The sequence below is a fragment of the Mandrillus leucophaeus genome, unplaced genomic scaffold, assembly GCF_000951045.1.
Source record: "Mandrillus leucophaeus isolate KB7577 unplaced genomic scaffold, Mleu.le_1.0 Scaffold532, whole genome shotgun sequence".
Lineage (NCBI taxonomy): Eukaryota > Metazoa > Chordata > Mammalia > Primates > Cercopithecidae > Mandrillus > Mandrillus leucophaeus.
In genome coordinates, this window is record NW_012105720.1 from 622,312 (window position 1) to 646,122 (window position 23,811).

Sequence of the window (23,811 nt, forward strand, 5' to 3'; positions counted from 1 at the left end):
CTATCATTGCACCGCTGCACTACAGCCTGGGCAACAAAGTGGAAACCTGCCTCAAAAAATAAATATTTAAAAAGAAACGCCCACAGACAAATGCTTGTGAAAATCTTAAAGCTAGAATTCATTTTCTTCCACATGTGACGTTATTTTATTGGTTTGTCAACTATAATTTGTAATTGCCAACTTTTAGATTTTTTTCAAAGTTATACATGAATATAGTTTAAAGAGTCAAATAGTTGTGTGAAGTTTCTTGGGGGGAAAATCAGTCCCTTGTCTGCTCCTTTCATGTTCTGCCTAGAGAGATAAGGAACACCTTAGTTCCTTTAGTTGATTATTTTGCTATTTATTACCATGTCTCCAGATAACATGTTCATTACTTGCAGCTGATTTTCAGTTCTAACCATTATCTATTTAATGAAGAATGATTTTAGTGCTCTTTTCATTTCTCTGCATACCTTCCTATTCCCTGTACTCCAGTTTCTCAGTACAATTTTCATTGTAATTTTGGTTTAGAACAGTATTTGGTGTTACATTTTTATGCTATAAATGTTATTTTATACAATGTGCCGTTGTAATAAACGACTACTTTCCTGCACAACTTTGTTTTTTCTGGCAATGATTAGCTTGATTTTTTTTGTCCTTTTATTTAATATGCATGTATCAAAAGACCCCAACTCTGTGTTTCTGAATGTAGCTGTGTAAGAAGGGAGAATGTGGTCAAGACTATGTTCAATAATTTTATGTAGTTTAAAAAAATTGATTGGACAGAAAGCTCCCATGTTGGGGAATAAGTAGCTCTGTGTTGTCAGAAACATAAAACATGTCAATGTTATAAAAAGATTGACTTGGAGATTCTCTGATTATTTTTTTCCCCCTGACCTCATGGAAAAGAAGGATCATTTTAGCTGGCAGTTTTTACAATGGCAAGCTGGTATAAAATCAAGGATTTATCACAGTGACAAGACACTGAAAAAGGGAAGGGTGAGAATGCATGGAGTAATAAAGATTTGAGGTAGTGCAGCAGTAGCTATTTTTAGAATAAAGACAACTGTCAGTAATGAGTGGAAAGAGAACAACAAGCTGTTGCCAGGCTGGAGTACTGTGGTACGATCCCAGCTCACTGCAGCTTTGACCTCCCGGGCTCAAGTAATCCTCCTACCTGAGCCTCCCAGGTAGCTGGGACTACAGGCATGGGCTACCACACCTGGCTAATTTTTAAAACATTTTCTATAGAGATGGGGTTTGGCCATGTTGCTCAGGCTGGTCTGAAATTCCTGGACTCAAGTCATATGCCTGCTTTGGTCTCCCGAAGTGCTGGAATTACAGGTGTGAGCCATTCACCTGGCTGGTTAGCACAGTAAGTCTGCTTCATAATGCATGTAACTAAAATCATAAACATTTTAGTAGCTTCAAAAGACATCCCAACGACTGCATTTACTAAAATTTACCATTTACAGAGGTAGCATTATTTACCATTTACAGAGATAGCAATATTACAGGTAGCTTTCTCCAATATGGTACCGGGTTCCCTGTAATGAAAGGTTGAAAAGCAGAAATGCAGGTAGTTGTTTTGACATTTGATGAGAAAATGTAGATTTGTACATGAATGTATAGAATACAGTAAACAGATATGTGTTGTTGATTGATTTGATATCTTAAGGTATAAATGTTTATATTCTCTCTTAAGTTAGTGAAACAGGAGAACTGAGTTAATACCCAAGCTCAATTAGCATGCACTTAACTTTTTATATGAATGAATCTCAGTGGAAAGACTGGGTTGCCTGAATTGTGCTTTTATTTATTTATTGGAAGAGTTGCAGTGGCATTCCAAACTGTGAATATGATTTCCAGTAGATTAGATAGCAGGTGAAGTAGGGGGATGAAAAAGCAAACCATGAAGCTGTAAGAGGATTTTGTGGTCCCTGCTGATAACTCATTACTGCAATACTTTTTATCCCTTGAAGAATTTTCTAATGTCAGTGAAACTGGTAAGGTGTGGTGAGTCTTTCCAACTTCTGCTCAGATTCTAGTGAATTGGGTGCGTCCTGTAATCTAGAGCAGGTCTTGGATGTGCTAATGATGCACGTACTCTTATAATATTTTGTTAGCATTCTTTCAAAAGAGTCACAACAGAGAGAATCCTCCCCCACCAGCATACTTTTTGTAATTTAAGTGAAAGATACATAATATTGCATCTAATAATGGTAATACCTTAGGTTAATATATTTAGTTGCTTTACAAAGCAGTTTCATATACGTTCATTTATTTGGTGGATAAGTGTGGGTATTATTTCCCCTGTTTTGCAGAGAGAAAACAGTGACACGACTGGGATGAACTAGAGACAGGTTTCTGATTCCTGGTTCTGTACTGTATACAAAATACTACATTTAATGGATATATGAGAAGTAGGGACAGAACTCAATTTATATTATTATTAATAGCTTGCACTTAAATAACGTTTAAATATTGCAAATAATGTAGGAAAATTAACAAATATTTTACTAAAAATATGTACATACTTTTATTCGGTTCTTATAGTTACTACAAAATAGAACAGAAATTAACAGTCCCACTTTATAAGTAGTAATAAGACTTAAAGTGGTTAAGGGACTTGCTCAAGGACTCATAGCTAATAGATGGCAGTCAGATCTCTAACATCTTTGACTTCTAGGCTGATCTGTCTTCACTATGCACAGAGTCTCATTGCTTCTCTGTTACTCTGTGTGTGCCATTACTGAATCACAGAAGGAAACTAAATTGATACTTGACTACCTACATTGTGGTCAATATAAAGTTTGATAAAGCAGTTCAGTCATTTTATAAATATCAGCTGTGTTTATATGATTGAGGCTATAAGTAAAACTGATTTCAACCATTTAAAGTAGTCCTGTAATGAAACATTTAAAAAATGAAGTCCTTTATGAAATTAGGAAACTGTGTATACATTTATTGAATAGATTTTCACATTAAATTTACTTAAAGCATGTTATATTATCCAGGATGAGGGTTTTAGTGATTAATCTTTTGGTTTCTACCTTATTTACCTTCAGACTAGCAATCTGGAACATTGAAAAAGCTTGCTTTAAAACCTTGCTAAGCAACTTATAGTATCTTTTTCCTGTCATTATTAGCATATTGTGTGTGTGTGCATGTGCACATGTGTACACACACACGGATATGAAAGAAAGAATTGTGATACAGATATTAACTTCTCGTTCTTTCATTTGGTCTTCATTTTCCTTTAAAAAAATACTCCCTAGAGTAAAAATAGGTGTTTTTTTTTTTTTTTTTTTTTGGTTGTTGTTTGTTTGTTTGTTTTCTGGTTGTTGGTTTTGGTTTTAGTGAAATGAATTAAGTAGATTACACACAGGTAATGAGTACTAAATTGATCAGGCTGCTGGGTACTGTCCATCGCACCCAGCACTTTAGGTCACATCCAGCACTTTGGGAGGCTGAGGCAGGCGGATTACCTGAGGTCAGGAGTTCAGGTTGCCCTGTCTCTACTAAAAATACAAAAATTAGCCAGACAGGCACCTGTAATCCCAGCTACTCAGGAGGCTGAGGCAGGATAATCGCCTGAACCCAGGAGGCAAAGGTTGCAGTGAGCGGAGATCATGCAACTGTACTCCAGCCTGGGCAACAGCGACTCTCTCTCAAAAACAAAAAAACAAACAAAAATTACTAAGTTGATTGGCCTCTCCAGCAGTTGGAACTAGGATTATTTTAGTATTTATCTGCTATTTTTCTTACTATGTCAGACAGTCATTTTGTTAAGTAATCTAAATTTATTCACAATGTTTTTTTTTTCTGTTGAGTAAGTAGTATTAAGAGATAATTTCTTTTCCCTTAAAGTCTTTGTAGTGTATTTTAGATGATGACTTTAATAAAAATCTCAAAGTATTCTGGTTTTAAGATATACAAATATGCTCCTGTAGTAGACTAAAGAGCCCCTGTCTTTCAAGTCAGAGAAATGCCACAGACTTGAAATAAGAAATGCCACAGCTTAATCACGTTAGATACCTTTTCTGGGTCTCAGATTCCTTATACATAACATTGTTTAGCTAAATATACCTGAGGATTTTTAAAATCTCAAACATTCTACATTTTTATTATGTTTATCTGTATGAAATAAAAGACAGTCTAAGACAAAATATCTGTAGGAGGATTTGTAATGTTAGCCATTTGTATATATTCCTACTGAACTTGTTATTTAGGTGTTTAATTTTATTTAAAAATTTTAAATTTGTAGCTTGGCATTTTACACATTTCAAAACTACAGTGCAAAGCCTATAACTAAGGTTTTTGTAGGCTGGGCATGATGGCTTACACCTGTAATCCCAGCAGTCTGGGAAGCTGAGGTGGGAGGATCCCTTGAGCCCAGGAGTTTGAGACCAGCATGGGCATCATAGTAAGATCTCATCTCTATATGAAAAATAAAAATATGGCCGGGTGCGGTGGCTCAAGCCTGTAATCCCAGCACTTTGGGAGGCCGAGACGGGCGGATCACGAGGTCAGGAGATCGAGACCATCCTGGCTAACATGGTGAAACCCCATCTCTACTAAAAAAATACAAAAAACTAGCCGGGCGAGGTGGCGGGCGCCTGTAGTCCCAGCTACTCGGGAGGCTGAGGCAGGAGAATGGTGTAAACCTGAGAGGCGGCGCTTGCAGTGAGCTGAGATCCGGCCACTGCACTCCAGCCCAGGCGACAGAGCGAGACTCCGTCTCAAAAAAAAAAAAAAAAAAAAAGAAAAAGAAAAATAAATAAGTGCCTTTAAAAGAGATTTTTGAGCTGGGCGCTGTGGCTCACACCTGTAATCCCAGCATTGTGGGAGACCGAGGTGGGTGGATAACAAGTTCAGTAGATCGAGACCATCCTGGCCAACATGGTGAAATCCCATCTCTACTAAAAATAAAAAATTAGCTGGGCGTGGTGGCATGTGCCCGTAGTCCCAACTACTTGGGAGGCTGAGGCAGGAGAATCAGTTGAACCCTGGAGGTGGAGGTTGCAGTGAGTGGAGATCGCGCCACTGCCCTCAAGCCTGGTGACAGAACAAGATTCTGTCTCTAAAATAAAGTGAAAAAAGTTTTTGTAAGCCCTTACAGGAGAAATTGCTATGGAGAATATCAACCCTAATTCTTTTTTTTTTTTTTGACAAAAATAGTATATATTATGTACAACGTGTATTTTGAGATATGTATACATTGTGGAATGTCTAAATTGAGCTAACAAATGTATTATCTCACATACTTATCTTTTTTGTGTGTGTGGTGAGAACATTTAATAGTATAGACCATTTCACAGATTTGCATGTTATCTTTGTGCAGGGCCTGTGCTAATCTTCTCTGTATTGTTTCAATCTTGGCGTATGTGCTGCTGAAGCAAACACCCTAATTCCTTTCATTTAAGGATCTAGTTAACCTTTCTCTTAAGTATAACCATATATTTTGTTAAGCAATATCTTTTTGTTAACAAAAATGCCATTTTTTTCTGGTTAAAAAATTGATTTTCTATTACAATATTTTTTAAAGTGCATGTAAAAAACTGGTGAAATTTGAATAAGGTTTGTAGTTAATAGTACTGATGTCAGTTTCTTAGTTTTGAACATGTACTAGTTATGTTAGATGTTATTGGGAAAAATTGGGGAAAGAGTACATGGAAACTCTGAACTACTTTTACAACTTCTTGTGAGTCTTAAATTATTTCAAAATAAGAAGTTGAAAAAGCATTTTTTCCTTTGAGTAGTATTAAGTATGGATGTGTTTCTAGAAATTACGTGTTACTGGTGTTACTGATTTTACTAATTGAAGGTTGGAATAAACTTCATGTGGGGAATAAAAATTAAGTTTTGGATGAAATATAACACAGCAACAGAAAAGTACCCAAATGTTAAGTGTAAAATTCAAGTAGTTTTCATGAAGTGAAGCGCAACCATGTACCCAGCACTCAGGTAAGGAAATAATACATTAATAGGAACCCAGAATTCCTCTCATGATTCTGCCCAATCACTCCCCACACTGAAGTATAGTCACTTCACTACACATTTAGTTCTGGCTTTAGTCTTAAATACAAGAGAATATTAGTGAACTTCATTTTTTCTTTGCATCCAAAGCAAAATATCTGCATTCAAAATAGTATAATAATTAACACAATGATTAAGTTCCTAACTGTAAATTAGCCCCACTCTTAATGCAGAAATTATACAGTGATAGAATACTTACGCTTTTAACTGTGGTTATATATTGGAAATCAACAGCAAAAGATGAAAATGAATTTTTTGTGGCACGGCTAGTTAGTTACCGGAATCCCTTTTCCCATTTCTCGTCAGTAGGCTCATCCATTGATGTCTACAACACCTAGTAGAACTCTTCAGTAGAGATAACTCAGCTGAACTGAAAAAACATTATCAATTATAAAACTAACATTCTTAATGCATAAAACTTGGAGAACTCCAAAACACAAGAGACGTAATAGAATATTTTGGCTTGGGCAAAGCTGCGTCCTATAAATGTCAGTTTTTAGGATTGAGTGGTATGTGGGCTTGTACCATTTCCCTCATTCCTGTCTCCACCTCAGAGATCCTCTTTATGCTGTCGATGGAAAAGATTGTTAACATCTACTGGAATGCTTGGGTAACGTAAGTTGATGAGACCATGGCCTCCTAGCCGATTGAGATCATGTGACTAACCCCTTGCCGGTGGAATGTGATGAGAAGTGATGCCTGCAACTTCTACTTCCCTTGCTGCTGAAGAAGAAACTTCTGAACCTGGACTTCCATTCTTTATCTTTCCCCGTTGGCTGGAATATCAACTGTGTAAGAATGTTATGTCTCTGAATGACTGGAGCAGAGCTGCACTCAGACCCGGAGTAGTAATCTTTTTTTTTTTTTTTTAAAAGGTCCAGATGATTTAATATGGAGTAGTCATCTTGAACTGTTTTTGAGAGAGACAAAAACTTGCCCATTTCTTAAACGACTACCTTTTGAGAGAGGTCTCTTTGGAATCAGTAGCTGCTTAGCCTGTAATAACAAAATGCATATTTCATCTAAATGATTTTTTTTTCTTTTGAGACAGGGTCTTGCTCTGTCACCCAGGCTAGAGGGCACAGCGTGATCTTGGCTCACTACAGCCTGGCCCTCCTGAGTTCAATCAATCCTCCCACCTTAGCCTCTTAAGTAGCTGGGAGTACAGGCATGCATCACCACACCCAGCTAATTTTTAATTTTTTTTGTAGAGATAAGATCTCAGTATGTTGCCTAGGCTGACCTCAAACTCCTGGGCTCCACAGTCCTCCTGCCTAGGCCTCCTAAAGTGCTGGGATTACAGGCATGATCCACCATGCCTGGGCTAAATGATTCTTAAGCATGTAGTTCTAAACTAAAGTTGCAAAGTTAGTGAATGATTTACTTTAATAATAAAAAAAAAAGTAGAGGTTTAATATTACCTCATGATGTTGCTTGTATCATTGTATTCCTATAATATTCTCTTAAATGTAAGTGATTTGAGTACTCAAGATTCTTAAAATCTTTTCCATACTAGAGTATGATGTATTTAAAAAATAGAGACAAATGACGTTTTAAAGCTTGTATAAATCATCTACAGCTTTTGTGTTTCATGGAGTCATTCATTTGATGTTGTCTGATCAATATATATAAATGTCCTGTTTCCACCTCTGGTACCTATTCATTTAACAGTGAGATAACATGCATTAAAGAAATCTCATGGTATTTGCATATCAGCCAAATGAAGTAACACTCACACCTTTAATTAGCATCTTCTAGTGGAAAATCAAAGTAACTGCAGGGAGTGTAACAGGAGCTAAAGGAATATGTATCCTCCTTTGCTTAACAGTGATTGGTCTTAATCACCCATGCCTTTTCATCTTCATTAGTGTACAAGTAAAATTGATACACAGTTTAAATGGTGACTTTATCCATGAGACTAAGATTAAAAAACATCTCAAACTTAATGCTGCTTTGGAATTGTTTTATAGACTATTTAAAAAAATGCTTAACTTATATATGCCATATATGATAATTCAACTTAATTTGTTCAGATAGATCATAACATTAGGTCGACTAAAGTATTATTTTATTTATTTATTTATTTTGAGACAGCGTCTCTATTGCCCAGGTTAGAGTACAGTGGCAAGATCAGGGCTCACTGCAGCCTTGACTGCCCAAGCTCAGATGATCCTCCCACCTTGACTTCTCAAATAGCTGAGACTACAGGCACACACCACCATGCCCAACTAATTTTTTTGTATTTTTTGTAAAGAGTGGTTCTGCCATGTTGCTGAGGCTGGTCTTGAACTCTTGGGCTCAAGATCCGCCAATCTCTGCCTCCCAAAGTGATGGAATTGCAGGCGTGAGCTACAGTGCCCAGCCCAAAGTATCATTTTAGAGAAATGGAAGTGTTTGGTAATTTATTTGTATAAATAGGCACTCTCAAATTTTGTCTAGCTTGCATCAGACTCACTAGAAAGGCTGGATAAGTCATTGCTAATTTATTTGTGTAAATAGGCACTCTTAAATTTTGTCTAGTTTGCATCAGACTCACTAGAAAGGCTGGATACGTCATTGCTGGGTCCTATCCCTAATGTTTCTGTTACAGTAGGTCTGGGTGGGATGCAGGAATTTGCCTTTCAGATTTCTAGCAAGCTTATGCTGCTCTCACAACGACAGTTTGATTAACCACTGATACAAGTTATGTAGTATCTTCAAGTTTACAGAAAAGTACATAGAATAATCAAGAACCCGAATCCCATTATCTTGCTTTAACAAATATTAATGTTTTATCATATTGCTTTAGATCCCTTTCCTGTTTTTAAAGAAATAGCACACTGCAAACGCAGTTAAATCTGTGTACTTCCTCTATCAGCTGATTCCCCTCCTTCCCTTTCTGAAAAGATAATGACTCTCCAGAATGCAGTCATCCCATGTTCTCTTGCTACATGAATATATGCCCCCAAATAAGCAATTCTGCATGTTTTAAAATTGTCTGTAAATTATACAGCGTGTATCTTTTTGCAATTTTATATATTTCTGAGATTTTTGCATGTTAATACACAGTCTTCATAGTCACATTTGTGACTGCAGTGTAATCTTTAATTACATAAATATACCATATTTATTTATTCTAATGATGAGCATTTAGGTTGTAGCAGGCAAAGTAGTGGTAACACAGTTGACCACTTTTCCTTATTTTATTTTATTTTTGAGACAGAGTTTTGTTCTTGTTGCCCAGGCTGGAGTGCAATGGCATGATCTCGGCTCACTACATCCTCTGCCTCCTGAGTTCAAGCGATTCTCCTGCCTCACCCTGCTGAGTAGCTGAGATTACAGGCACCCGCCACCATGCCTGGCTAATTTTTGTGTTTTAGTAGAGATGGGGTTTCACCATGTTGGTCAGGCTGGTCTTGAACTCCTGACCTCAGGTGATCCACCTGCCTCAGCCTGCCAAAGTACTGGGATTACAGGTGTGAGCCACTGCACCTGGCCTGCTTTTCTTTATTTACCTCCTTTTTCCTTGAGGCCTCTTATTCCCGCATGTTCTGTGAGTATTGCCTCTCCCACATACAGTCATATGCATTGCTTAATGCTGGGTATGTTCTGAGATGCAACCTTAGGTGATTTTGTCGTTGTGTGAACATCATAGCGTATACTTAGACAAACCTAGATGGTGTAGCCTCCTTTACACCAACCTATAGAGTATAGCCTGTTGCTTCTAGGCTACAAACCTGTTTAAGATATACTGAATACTGTAGGCAGTTGTGATACAATAGTAAGTGTTTGTATGTTTAAACATAGAAAAGGTAGAGTCAAAATTCAGTATAAAAGATTTTAAAAATGGTACACCAGTGTTGGGCACTAATATGAATGGAGCTTGCAGGACTGGAAGCAACTGTGAGTGAGTCAGTGAGTGGGCAGTGAGTGAATGTGAAAGCCTGGGACATTACTGTACACTACTGTAAAACCAATGATTGGCTTTGGCATGGGCATGTGGTAGAGACCTGAGAGATCAAAGATAGGTAAAGAGAAATCTGAGAGAGGCTTGAGGGAAATATTTTTCTCCCTCGATAAAAAGAGACGTGAAGTTAAACCTTCCATCCAAACAGGATTTCTGTGGAAAAAAAATAAAAAAGAAAAAAATTATGTTTTAAAAAAGATAAACCTTCCAGTTTTGAATATGATTATACAGGGTTATCTTGAGACTCTGAGAAGGCAAATTTGAGATTGTTTGGATTTTTGGTATTGTCCTAGAATCACCCATTTCTTTTGATTTCTTTTTATGTGAAAGTTTTCCTCTGTTTTAATCATTTGGTTGAGTATTCTGTCATTGCAATAGTTCACATTAGAAAAACATTTACAATCTTGTAATAAGGATTTTTTTTTTTGAGATGGAGTCTTGCTCTGTCACCCAGTGCCATCTCAGCTCACTGCAACCTCTGCCTCCCAGGTTCATGCCATTCTCTTGCCTCAGCCTCCTGAGTAACTTGTACTACAGGTGCCCGCCACCACGCCCAGCTAATTTTTTTTGTATCTTTAGTAGAGTTGGGGTTTCACTGTGTTAGCCAGGATGGACTCGATCTCCTGACCTCATGATCCGCCTGCCTCGGCCTCCCAAAGTGCTGGGATTACAGGCGTGAGCCACCGCGCCTGGCCCCAATAAGGATTCTTGAATGTGTCTTTGCATGCCTAAGCGCAAGGGTAATTAAAAGTGGAACTTGGGAGCTGTAGAGTGTGTTCATAGTTGGCTGTAATAAATGTCAAGTAGCTTTCCAAAATGGCTGTACCAATATATACTTCCACCAGAGGTAAGGTAGTTTGTTTCTTTGTATTAGACCTTTACTTAACTTCTAGTATTGTGAGATACTAATTTTTGCCTGTTACCGTCTTAGAGCCTTATCTAGATTTGAATTGCCTAGATTATTAGTCATCATGTTGCTGTTTTACCAACCTGTTTTATGTTCCTTTCATAGTTGTCTATGCAGTAGTGGAGTTTTTTTTATTACTATATGGGCTTTATATACTCTGGATACTGATGTTTTATATACATTGTTTATATATACGCATTGCAAATATCTCCTAGTATATGGCTTGCTATAAGCTTTTTTGTGTTTTTTTTTTTCCTCCCCCGAGACGAAGTCTTGCTGTGTCACCCAGTCTGGCAGGCCAGAGTGCAGTGGCACAATCTCGGCTCACTACAACCTTCACCTCCCGGGTTCAAGTAATTCTCCTGCCTCAAGCTTTTTTTGGTAGTGTCCTTTATTATAGAGTAATTTAAAAATAATTTAATCAGAAATTTTCATCATGATATGTGCTTTGTGTCTTGCCTAAAAAAATCTTTCCTTATCCCAAAACCATAAAGACATTCTCTTACATTTTCTTCTAGAACTTGTTGATAATTTTGCTTTTCACATATAGGTTTTTAATGTTCTTGGAATTGACTTGTGTGTGTAGTGTGAGGAAGAAGCGTTTTCACAATCAATATTATTGATTCTCTTTGAGAACTCTGTTCCACTCCACTGGCCTATCTACCCCCGTGCTAGTTCTATGTTTTTTTCATTAGTATAATTTTATAAAAAGATGTCTTTAATACCTTGCTAATCTTCTGAATTGTTTTGATTGTCCTTGGGTTTTTGCTTTTATGAGTTTTTGGATGTGCTTTTGAAGTCTCACCAAAACCAAACAGCTATGAGGATTTTAATTGGCATTTAATTAAATTTGTATGTACACTTGGGAAGATTTTATATACCTTATGCAATGTATCCCACCTATCATATAGATGATGTCTCTCTCCAGGTTTTGCAGTTCTTTACTGTCCTTCCGTAACATCTTAATAGATTTTTCCTTTTGATGGTTTTATGTCTTGTTCTACTTAATTCTAGAAACCATACAATTTTGTTTATAATTACATTTTTTGATTGGTTTTCAGTGAAGAAAATTTGATTTTTATAAAACTTTGTATTGAAATAGAATGTGTTCAGAAAGTACACAGAGCATAAATGCCATGAACTGTCACAAAGTAAACATATTTACATAACTACTACTGATGTCAGGAAAGAGCATTACACTTTGCAATCCCCTCCACTCTGGTTTTCTCCCAATTATTACCCCCATCTTTCTTTCAAAAAGTAATCATGGCCAGGTGCGGAGGCTCACACCTCAATCTTAGCATTTTGGGAATTTGAGTTGGGAGGAGTGCTTGAGGCTAGGAGTTTGAGATCAGCCTGGACAACAGAGCAAGATCCCTGAAAGAAGAAAATTAAAACCGAGCGTGGTGGTACACACAGCTACTTGGAAGGCTAAGTGGGAAGATCGCTTGTGCCTGGGAGTTTAAGTCTCCAGTGAGCTTTGATTGCGCCACTGCACTCCAGCCTGGGTGTCAGAGTGACATCCTGTCTCAAAAAAAAAGAAAAAAAAACCCCACATAGTTTAGTTCTATTCCTTTTTACCTTTATATAAGAATTATACTCCTTTCTTTGTTGTTTGTCACTTTTTTCCCAATATTTGTGAAATTCATCTATGCATGAAGCTGTAATTTCATTTTTATTCCTGTGTGATAGATTTTTCTGTTTCATTTATCATTTTATTGTTGATGAACATTTAGGCTTTTATCAGGTGTTTTTTGTTGTTGTTGTTGTTTGTTTTTTCTTTGTTTTTTTTGACCAGAGTCTGTCTGTATTGCCCATGCTGGAGTGCAGTGGCACGATCACGGCTCACTGCAACCTCCGCCTCCTGGGTTCAAGCTATTTTCCTGTGTCAGCCTCCTGAGTAGCTGGGCTTACAGGCACGTGCCACCATGCCTGGCTAATTTTTATACTTTTAGTAAAAATAGGGTTTTACCATGTTTGCTAGGCCTGTCTTAAAGTCCTGACCTCAAGTGATCCGCCTGCCTTGGCCTCCCAGTGTGCTGGGATTACAGGTGTGAGCCACCACGCCCAGCCTTTTTAAGTTTTGACTGTGGTAAATAATGGTTATGTGAATATTCATGATGGTATTCATGTACATGGATTTCTGTTGGGCATATACCCCAGACTAAAATTGCTGTGCGAGTGCATAGGCTTATTTTCAGCTTCTGGCAGATCTTGCCAAACAGTTTTTCAGAAGATACAATCTATAATCTTACTGTCATTGTACACAAGTTCCGTTTAACTCTATATACTCTTGCCTACTTTTGATATTGGCAGTATTTTATATTTTAGTTCTTTTTATGGAGTATATAGTGGTGTCTAATTGTGATTTTAATTTGGTTTCCTGAAGACTTCTGAGCTGAACATCTTTTCATTTGGTTCTTAGCAGTTTGGCTGTTGTTATGAAGTGCTTGTTCAAGTTACCTACTCTTTTTTTCATTGGGTCGTCTTATTGTAATTTTCATTTGATGTGTAGGAGTTCCTTATATATCTTTTAATGTACGTTGTGGTAGTCTTCTCCCAGTCTGCAGCCTGCCTTTTTAGTTAGGTTTTTTTTTTTGGATGTCTCTTGATGAAACATGAATTCTTAATTTCAGTGTAATATATTATCAATTTTGTGTTCTGTCTCGAAGGTCTTAAAATTAGTCTTCCAAATCTTCAAGATCTGCACTTTCCAGTACAGTAGCCAGTAGCCACATGTGTCTATTGAGCACTTGAAATACAAATAGACTGAATTAGGATGTGCTGTAAGTGTAAAATACATGACAGATTTCAAAGACGTAGTATTAAAAAGAATGTAAAATATTTTAATGATTTTTATATTGATTAGATGTTGAAGTTATAATATTTTGGATATAATGGGTTAAATAGAATAGTATGAAATTAGTTTCATCTATTCTGGAAAACTTCAAAACTACGTAATTGGCTCTTATATTTCTAGATTCTTGAAGTATGCTTGTCCAATAGAACTATCTATAATGATGGACATGTTCTGTGTCTACATAGTAGACATTAGCTACATGTGGCTATTGAACAATTAAAATGTGGCCAAGGTGACTGAGAGGCTGCATTTTAAATTTAATTTTAGTTAAGTACCCATTTGTGACTAGTGGCTACCATTGAACTGGACAGTTCTGGACACGTTATCATTTTAGCATTTTTTGTTTCAGATTTATGTTCACGAGCTATTAGCAATTGATTTTTGTAATAATGTGAGGTAAGGGTCAGATTTTATTTATTATTTCCTTTTGTGTGGAAACCTAATTGACCAAGCACCAAGGAAAAGACCATCCTTTCTGGTTTTTAGCTTTTGTCTTCTGTTCCTTTAGTCTATTTGTTAGTTACTGCACCAAATACCACAGCGTCTTTAATAATTCACAGAGTGAATGCTTCAGTTTTGTTCCTCAAGGAATACATCTTAGCCATTCTTGGCCCTTTCTGTTTCCACATAAATATTAAAAACAGTTAATCAGTTTTCACAAAATAATTTCTGAGATTTTGACTGGGATTGTATTGGATACATAGCTTATCCAATCGTAACATGAAATAGCCATCCATTTATTTAGGTCTTTTATTTCTCCTAATAATTTTCTCTCAATAATATTTCTCTCAATAATTTCTCTCTTTTGTATGTAAAATTCTTGTATGTCTTTGGTTAGATACATTCCTAGCTATTTGCTACTGTAAATGTTACTATTTTTGAGTTTTGTTTTCTAATTATTGCTGGTATATAGGAATATAATTTATTACTGTCCTTATATGCAGTAACTGTACTAAACTAACTTATTAATTCTTAAAGATTCTTTAAGGCATGCTGCATAATTAATTCTACCATTTGTGAATAATGACAGTTTCACTTTTCTCTGATTCTTAACATATTTTATCATGAAGGAAATGGAGTAAAAGTTTTTTTAGTGGATTGGCAACTTCGAGAGAATTTGTGATTGTTTTGAATGTGTCTAGGTAGAAACTAATACTTGTCTGTCTCTTTAAATCTCTTTAGGAAAAATAGAAATGAAGGTACATATGCACACAAAATTTTGCCTCATTTGTTTGCTGACATTTATTTTTCATCATTGCAACCATTGCCATGAAGAACATGACCATGGCCCTGAGGCGCTTCACAGACAGCATCGTGGAATGACAGAATTGGAGCCAAGCAAATTTTCAAAGCAAGCTGCTGAAAATGAAAAAAAATACTATATTGAAAAACTTTTTGAGCGTTATGGTGAAAATGGAAGATTATCCTTTTTTGGTTTGGAGAAACTTTTAACAAACTTGGGCCTTGGAGAGAGAAAAGTAGTTGAGATTAATCATGAGGATCTTGGCCACGATCATGTTTCTCACTTAGATATTTTGGCAGTTCAAGAAGGAAAGCATTTTCACTCACATAACCACCAGCATTCCCATAATCATTTAAATTCAGAAAATCAAACTGTGACCAGTGTATCAACAAAAAGAAACCATAAATGTGATCCAGAGAAAGAGACAATTGAAGTGTCTGTAAAATCTGATGATAAACATATGCATGACCATAATCACCGCCTACGTCATCACCATCGTTTGCATCATCATCTTGATCATAACAATACCCACCATTTTCATAACGATTCCATTACTCCCAGTGAGCGTGGGGAGCCTAGCAATGAACCTTCAACAGAGACCAATAAAACCCAGGAACAATCTGATGTTAAACTACCGAAAGGAAAGAGGAAGAAAAAAGGGAGGAAAAGTAATGAAAATTCTGAGGTTATTACACCAGGTTTTCCCCCTAACCATGATCAGGGTGAACAGTATGAGCATAATCGGGTCCACAAACCTGATCGTGTACATAACGCAGGTCATTCTCATGTACATCTTCCAGAACGTAATGGTCATGATCCTGGTCATGGACACCAAGATCTTGATCCTAACAATGAAGGTGAACTTCGACATACTAGAAAGAGAGAAGCACCACATGTTAAAAATAATGCAATAATTTCTTTGAGAAAAGATCTTAATGAAGATGACCATCATCATGAAGTAAGTATAAAAAGATGTCTGATACCTGCTTCATAATTCTCAGATAATTGTGGTGCATTTTAAAAACAGGATAAATAACAGTGGAGTATTAATCATATTTAAATGTATTTCCATATCTTTACCTATGAAACATCAGGTAATGTTCATGAACAGGATACATTAAGGAATTAAAATCAGTATAAAGATTTTTAAGCAGCTGGGTGCGGTGGCTCACACCTGTAATCCCAGCACTTTGGGAGGCTGAGGTGGGTGGATCACGAGGTCGGGAGATTGAGACCATCTTGGCTAACACGGTGAAACCCCGTCTCTACTAAAAATACAAAAAATTAGCGGGGCATGGTGGCGGGCGCCTGTAATCTCAACTACTCGGGAGGCTGAGGGGGAGAATCACTTGAACCCGGGAGGCGGAGGTTGCAGTGAGCTGAGATCATGCCACTGCACTCTAGCCTGGGCGACAGAGTGAGTCTCCATCTCAAAAAAAGAAAAAAAAAAGATTTTTAAAATCTGAATTTCACTTGTATTTGTTTGTTTCTTATATTCTCAAATTTGGTTTCCTCAAATCTAAATGTATTTTTAAGAAATTTTTTTTATAGTACGTATCTGAAGACTAAGCATTTTAATGTTGTTAAAAAATGTATTCCTTATGAATTGACTCTCCAAGCTAGTCTCTTACTGTTATTATTGTTAGCCACGTTCTAGGTATTTGAAAATTAAATTTTTAAAATTGTTGTTCAGTTTGTCCTCTTGGGAAGTAACTAGAACAGTTTCCAGTTCATAAGTTGTTAATTTATTGAATTAACTATTCAGTGTTTCCAAGTCATTGATGTAGCTCCAAAGTCAGGTATTTTGCACATATGGTTAGCTTGTTTTCTCTGTGTCACTTTATGGTAAGGCCTACTTACTCATGATAATTGTTTTTTTCTCAGGCCTTTCACAGACTTAGGATGAATATAAAAAGGTATAATAATAAGAAACTAATAGTAATGGGATGTCCTGTTTTCCTTTAAAATTTTCATACTCTTGGGTACTTACACATTTGGTTGGCTCCTTGATTTTCTTTTTAACTGTTCACCTTAAGCACATTCATTTTAGTTTCATTAAAGGGATGTTGATTCCTTGTTTATTCTATTTTTAGCATTCTTACTAAGTTTAGAAAAATTTGTTAAATTTGTTGTTCATATGTATAGAAAGTAGCACCATCAACTGTGGAAAATGACCACATCCTTTTCTGTCACTATCATTGACATATGTTTTATGTCTAGGTAAATATCTTTGTGTTTCTTCCCTAGATAAATCATCAGCTATTTGGTTTTCAGCAGTTATAAACACTGATTTTAAAATAACATATATCAAGATCTTAGTATGGTTTTGAAGTATGCATTCATTTTATTATTATTTTCAAAAATTTATTCTTTGTAGAGATGGAGTCTCACTATATTGCCCAGACTGGTCTCAAACTCCTGACCTCAAGCAGTTCTCCAGCCTTAAATTCCCAAAGTGCTGGGATTACAGTGCATTAATTATTATGACTTAGGATAATTATTATGACTTAAGATAATATCCTAGAATATTTTGTTGATAATTACTAGATCTTATTGTTCATTTCTTCTTTGTATCACATCCATGAGGTTTGCATCATTAGACTTGTTAATGGCATTCTGATAGGTCTGATGCATACTGAGAATCTCATGATTCTGAAATGTTCAATACTTTTAATAGAGTAGTACCTTATGGTAATTAAGACCTAAGAAGATCAAAAGCAATTAAGTGGTGCTAAATAGAAAAAAATCAAAATTAAAAAAAAACTAAGAATCATTTTTGTGTGTTTATAGGTTTTTAGTTTTTCATGTTTTTTTGTGTGCCATAGATAAAACCATGTAGTGAGATAGCAAGTTAATAAACAAGCATGCAACCAGAGCAGATATATGTGACAAAGGGACAGTGCCAGTCTGTTTTGCCATAATTTAGATGCTTGTTTTTAACCATATGATGGATCCACACCTGTTGGCTATTTGTTTTCTGCTTTGTTTTGTTTTTTATTATTATTTTTTCTCCTCTTTCATCAGTGTTAAGCTTACTTTTTGTTTGTTTTTAAAGTACCAGTGGATGAAGCTGCCTTTATTTTTATCTTCCAGTTTTGTTCCTGTCAACGGACATTGGGCTAGAATTTTCCAAAACAATATGCTTTTGGAGTGCATTTGGCAATGAAAATGTCTATATTATGGTATATTTTAATATAAGCCATTAAAGTCCTCTAAATCTATTTAATCTGTTCCACAGATAAGGATCTTGAGTCACCGATGATTGCAATTTGATAGGGAAATGATTTTTCTCATCATCCTACGAGAGTCTTGGGGATATAGTTGTGAGTCATCCTTATCCATGACAAAAAGTCATTATCTTTCATGTGTTGGCGTAGAAAAATTATTAAAGTCCATGAAGAGTTTTGGGTAATATAGTTGAGTGTATCCCTGTTAGAAATTCTTATTAAAAAGTTTTATTTGTAATAGATATCTATGTATTACAGATTATTTGCAAGTAATATTTAGAATATTTATTAGGCAGTAATTTATTTTTTTGCATAATCTCCTTAAAGACACTCTTACTTAATTTGTTTTATCACTTTCTTTGCAGTGTTTGAATGTCACTCAGTTATTAAAATACTATGGTCATGGTGCCAACTCTCCCATCTCAACTGATTTATTTACATACCTTTGCCCTGCGTTGTTATATCAAATCGACAGCAGACTTTGTATTGAGCATTTTGACAAACTTTTAGTTGAAGATATAAATAAGGATAAAAACCTGGTTCCTGAAGATGAGGCAAATATAGGGGCATCAGGTAAGAGAAATTTTAAGTTTTTTCTCCTTAAAATAGTACCTGTAATTACTTTTTAAACTGTAGTTGAATTAGAAAATAATCCTAAATTATTGGCTTTCTTTTGGTATCAGACTTTAAATATATTTTAATCAGGTTTAGATATGCATGTTTAAAAGAAACTGGGGGAAGACAGGAGGCACAATATGTTTTATTTATCTCTTTTGGCATATTACAAAGGGGTATTTTGCTGTGGATGGAGTACTAGATTAAAAATGATATAGAGATTTGTGATAAGTTGATTATTTTTGATAAGCAAATATAAGTAATGGGACCCCTAAATAAAGTTATTTGTTCTTGTAATTACTTCACATTTATCAGGGTGCCTCTGTTGAAAAGCAAAGATGATTTAAATTTTAAAGACATAAAAAGGGAAGCTACTGTGTGTAAACTCCAGGAATGTCTGAGAAATGCCTAATAAACTTGGCACGTGAACTTTATTATGGGCATTTCTAGAGAGCTTTCAACTAGGGTAAAACCAAAACTATTTTTAAATTTCTTTTAGGGTCTTTTTTCATGGTACCCACTTGGCTCCACCTTGGTGTTCACAGGTACCTCCTACTTAATATTTCAAAACTTATACTCCACACAAAATTTGTACCCCTTAATGGATCACAAATATCATTACATTTCATTCTTTTGATAAAATCTGGAACTCTTTGACTTTCTTTTTGTCTTTTTTTTTCTTTTCATTTTTTTCCCATTCTGTAATCAGGTATGAAGTCCAGTTAAAGCTATCTCTTCAGTATCTTCTAACTCCATCCACTCTGTCATAACAATTCTGGATTTTCTTGGTTATTGGATTGTTGAAATAACTTCATAACCTTCCCTGCCTGTGTTTGTGTCCCCTTGCAAGACATTCTTAGCACTTAAACTAGATTTATCTTTCTAAAATGCAAAGAGATTCTGACACAGAATTTTTTCTTTATAGTGATAGCTAACATTTTGTTAATACATACTTTTAAAATCTTATTTACTTAAACACATATTGCAGACACTGTTCTAAGCTGAATTTATTTACTCCTCACAACACTTTTATGAGACAGGTAATGTTACTCTTCCCAGTAGCTTTTCTAATATCTCAGTGCTCTTAAGTGGTAGTACTGGGATTCAATCCTGTAACTATTTTGCTATCTTATGTGCTGTTTTAAATGCATTTTTTTCCCCACTAAGTTTTAGCAGTAATCCTGTGAGGGAGAGATTATATGATTCTTGTTTCTAAAAACAAGATAAGGAAACTGACAGAGCCCACAAACCCTAAGGTTTGTCTGATGAAACCTCTGAGTATCTAATCCCTATGACATTATCTTCCAAATTAAGTTAGTTCTGATACCACCTTTGTGATTTTTCCCATGTATCTTCATACTACTTAATACTTTGTATTTTCTCACTAATATATATTTTTTATATCTCTGGAACATGGATTTGATGTGATGTGCTAGTTATATTTTTTCTCATGCATTTTAGGAAACTGCATCATGCTGTATTGTTCAGAGCCCTTTACTTGGCCCACAAGGCTTTCCGTAATATGATCCTCCCTGTGTGTCTTGACATTCTTACCCCTCATCATTCATTTCTCTCCTCTTTTCTCAGTTCTAACGATAATAAACTACTGTTAATAGATTGTGCCATTTTTCTCCCGTCCCTCTCTCCCTCTTCACTTTCTAAACCCCCCGTGCCTGACTGACGGCTATAAATCCTCAAAGATTCAGTTCAAGTATTGGCCCCTCTGTGTAAACTTAGTGACCATACTAGGCTAAACTGTGTTCCGTTCCTTGACACCTCTAGATGTCTCCCTCATAGTATAGATCTTGGGGGATCTTAATAATTAAATTAATCTGTTTTTGTTGGACTTCAGTTGCTTTAATACAGTGACTAAACCTTTTAAACTCTTATGTTGATTGAATGAATACAGTTGCTTAATATAAGTCTGTAAGCGTTCAGTTATAATCCAGGAAAGACACTTGTTGGAATGTGTCTTTGAAGATCATTATGTGACTGTATCAATCAGCCTGATATACTTTGATAATGAATGTCTTCAAAATTAGTTTTGAGAACTTTTTTTTTTAACCATAAAGTAATGAAAAACTGATGGAATTACTGTGAACACAGTTTTGGATGAAATGCCAGATAGGGTGGCTTTAGAGGATACTAGTAAAATGAGCAAAATGATATGTATGAATATGGACTTAAAACTGAATTCTGGCATAATAAAGGATTGAAAGGACAGAATTTTTAAACATTTCGTAGTGTAGGAATAAGGTAGACATCCCATTCCAATACGTAAGAATTTTATTTGCGATAAAGATACAAGTAAAAGGAAATATTATTACATAAAAAGTAAAGTCTTTTAGGCACCTACATTTCTATTTCTGATTAATATCTTTGCAGTAGGAAAATAAATTTAGACTAGACAAATGAATCATAATAATCTATGTTCTCTACTAAAAATACAAAAAATTAGCTGGGTGTGGTGGTGTGCGCCTATGGTCCCAGCTACTTGGGAGGCTGAGGCAGGAGAATTGCTTGAACCGGAGAGGCAAAGGTTGCAGTGAGCCGAGATCGCACCACTGAACTCCAGCCTGGCAACAGAGTGAGACTCCATCTCAAAACAAAACAAAAACCTATGTTTATTGGGACTTTACCATGTGCTGTACTAAACATTTTTACAAGGATGTTTCTTTTAATTTATTAAACCCACTCAACAGGCACTTTACTTTTGTTTGGTGAGGAAAAGGAGGCTTAGAGAGTAAGTCAGGTAACTTGCCCAATGTCACACAGACTGCTGCCAGGTAGCAGAGCCATGCTATGAACTATAGTATTCTCCTTCTACAACATATAATCATAACCACTGTGCTGTAATTCTTATGCTTCCTGCTCTACTGTTTCCTCCTGAAAAGGTTTTGGAGAGTGCTTTGCTAGAATATAAGTGGCAGAGAAATGAGGCAAGTTTTATAGAATTATTTTTACTAGTATTTTGACAGATTTGCAAGTATTGTTTTAAGTATAGATAAGTTGGTGGTTTAAAAAAATCTAAGAATGGTCTTCTTGATAAACAAGTGGGGCCCTCTGGTAAGATCAGTAAAGGCAGAGAAAGTGGGTCTTTGCACTAGATTTGAATTCTGATCTTTGAATAGATAAATTTGTCCTCTTTCTTGACTTCATGCTTATTGATCTTGGTGGATGAATAAGCGCCCTGAGAGGCCTAGTCCCTCTCAGGTGCCTGTAAATTCTCACTGTGGCAGGAGAAAGGGGAAGCTAGGTCTGAGATTAAACTTAATTAAAAATACAATGGATTTATTTGTTCCTTACAGAGAAAAATGGAGACTGAGACTGATCTAAAGTTAAAACTAATAGCTTTTTTCTTGTTTTGAAGTCTTCTGAAAAGCTTCTTGTTCTTTGTTGTTATGTTACCCGTGGATTATTATATTGCCATAGTCAATATATTCTAATGAAGCTGTTGACAGATGCTTGACTATAGTAATATTGAAAGTTACAGCTTATTGAATCTGAAAAGCCTTAGAGGAAATTGTACTTGCTTTGAAAACAAATATGTTACTAATAGTGAATATTGATTAGTTGTTTGCAGGTGGTTATTAGCATTGTCAGAAATGCAGCTTGAATTAATTATGTGCTGATAGATGTTAATAATTGTTAGAGATAATGCCCTGCTAGTAATTAGTTTTAATGACTACTGCACCATTAAGAAAGGTTAACTTGTTCTATATAAATCTCCCATAGTGGCACAGCTACTACCTCATTAACTTTGTTCAAAGACTGCTGTAAACCTAATATGCTATATACTGTGTATGGTAGAAATTGTTTGTTTCACAAGATTGGCTCATTTAGTCATAGAGTTGACCCTAGCTTAATTACCAAGGGGGGTTGTGAATAGGCTGCTAAGCATTTTCTGTCAATTAAAATGCTGAAGCAGTGTAGAAAACTGCCATCTTGCACATGCTTTGAACCAAGTTAATTAGAAAGTTTCCACAGATGAGCGCTTCTTTTTAAAAGAATGCATTTTCTCTCTAGATAATGAGAAAGGGAGTCAGTGAATAACTAAGCTTGAAGACCTTTAGCATTTTAAGCAACCCAATTTGCAGAATAAGTGAAGCTTGTTTCAGACATTTGGTGCTTTTTTATTGCATATGGTATCTTGGGTACATATAAAGAAAACATTTATTAGTGGTCTTTAATAGTTTGTATATTGTTTTATATAAAGTTTTAAAAATATACCTTTTGTTTTGTTTTTGCTTTATACCAAATGAATTGTGATTAAAAAGCCCAACAATTTGGTTAGAAATCAAAACAATTTTACTACCATCATTGCTTTTTTTCCTACATGTGGGAAATTAGGATAGAGTTTATGTAAGCTTAAATTTAAATGTTATAAATTCTACAAATAAAGTATTTAAATAATATGGGAAAGTATTTCAGTACAGTAAGTTCAAAACAACTTCACATTTCTGCTCATAGGTCAAAAGGATTATTCCTTGGAAGATTCCAAGTTGTTAGAAGAATGAACTATCATTTGAATTTGTAGTGCTTTTAGAAAGCTGAAATTGTTTTTAAATTAATAATTCAGGATAAGAAACCATGTTTATAATGTTGTATACTTAGGAGCTTGTAATAGTAGGACTGTTTTCCTAATGAAATAGTTGTCCAGGAATAGTTGCAATCTACAGAAAATACCTGGAAATTTTCTGATTTATCTGAAAAGGGAAATCTAGCTCTTCACTTATTTGGGACTGGCAGGAGTAAGTGACAATGTGTGTTACATGCAAAATAAATAATTAACCTTACTGCTTATGTATATTTTTAGTTGGCATTGAAATAAATATATTCTGATAATTTTATGTAGTTATAAGTTTGTTTTGTCAAGGTAGAGATACTCTTTTGCCTGTTCGCCTCTATCCTAATTAGCTCAAATTTAGAAGAACTGCCATTTGGATTAATAAAGTTAGTATTCCTTCCTGCTTTCATGTTTAATTGTACTTTATA

At 35.5% G+C, this 23,811-nt stretch overlaps 1 protein-coding gene across 1 annotated transcript in view; it reads left to right on the forward strand.

The window, feature by feature from the left end:
- SLC39A10 (solute carrier family 39 (zinc transporter), member 10) overlaps positions 1 to 23,811 on the forward strand; it is an 80,735-nt gene that overhangs the window by 8,089 nt on the left and 48,835 nt on the right. Inside the window, exons 2-3 of the mRNA XM_011997193.1 lie at positions 14,914 to 15,932; positions 18,567 to 18,774. Of these exons, the coding sequence (XP_011852583.1) occupies positions 14,925 to 15,932; positions 18,567 to 18,774 (1,216 nt within the window). The 5' untranslated portion in view covers positions 14,914 to 14,924. The remainder of the gene's footprint in view (positions 1 to 14,913; positions 15,933 to 18,566; positions 18,775 to 23,811) is intronic.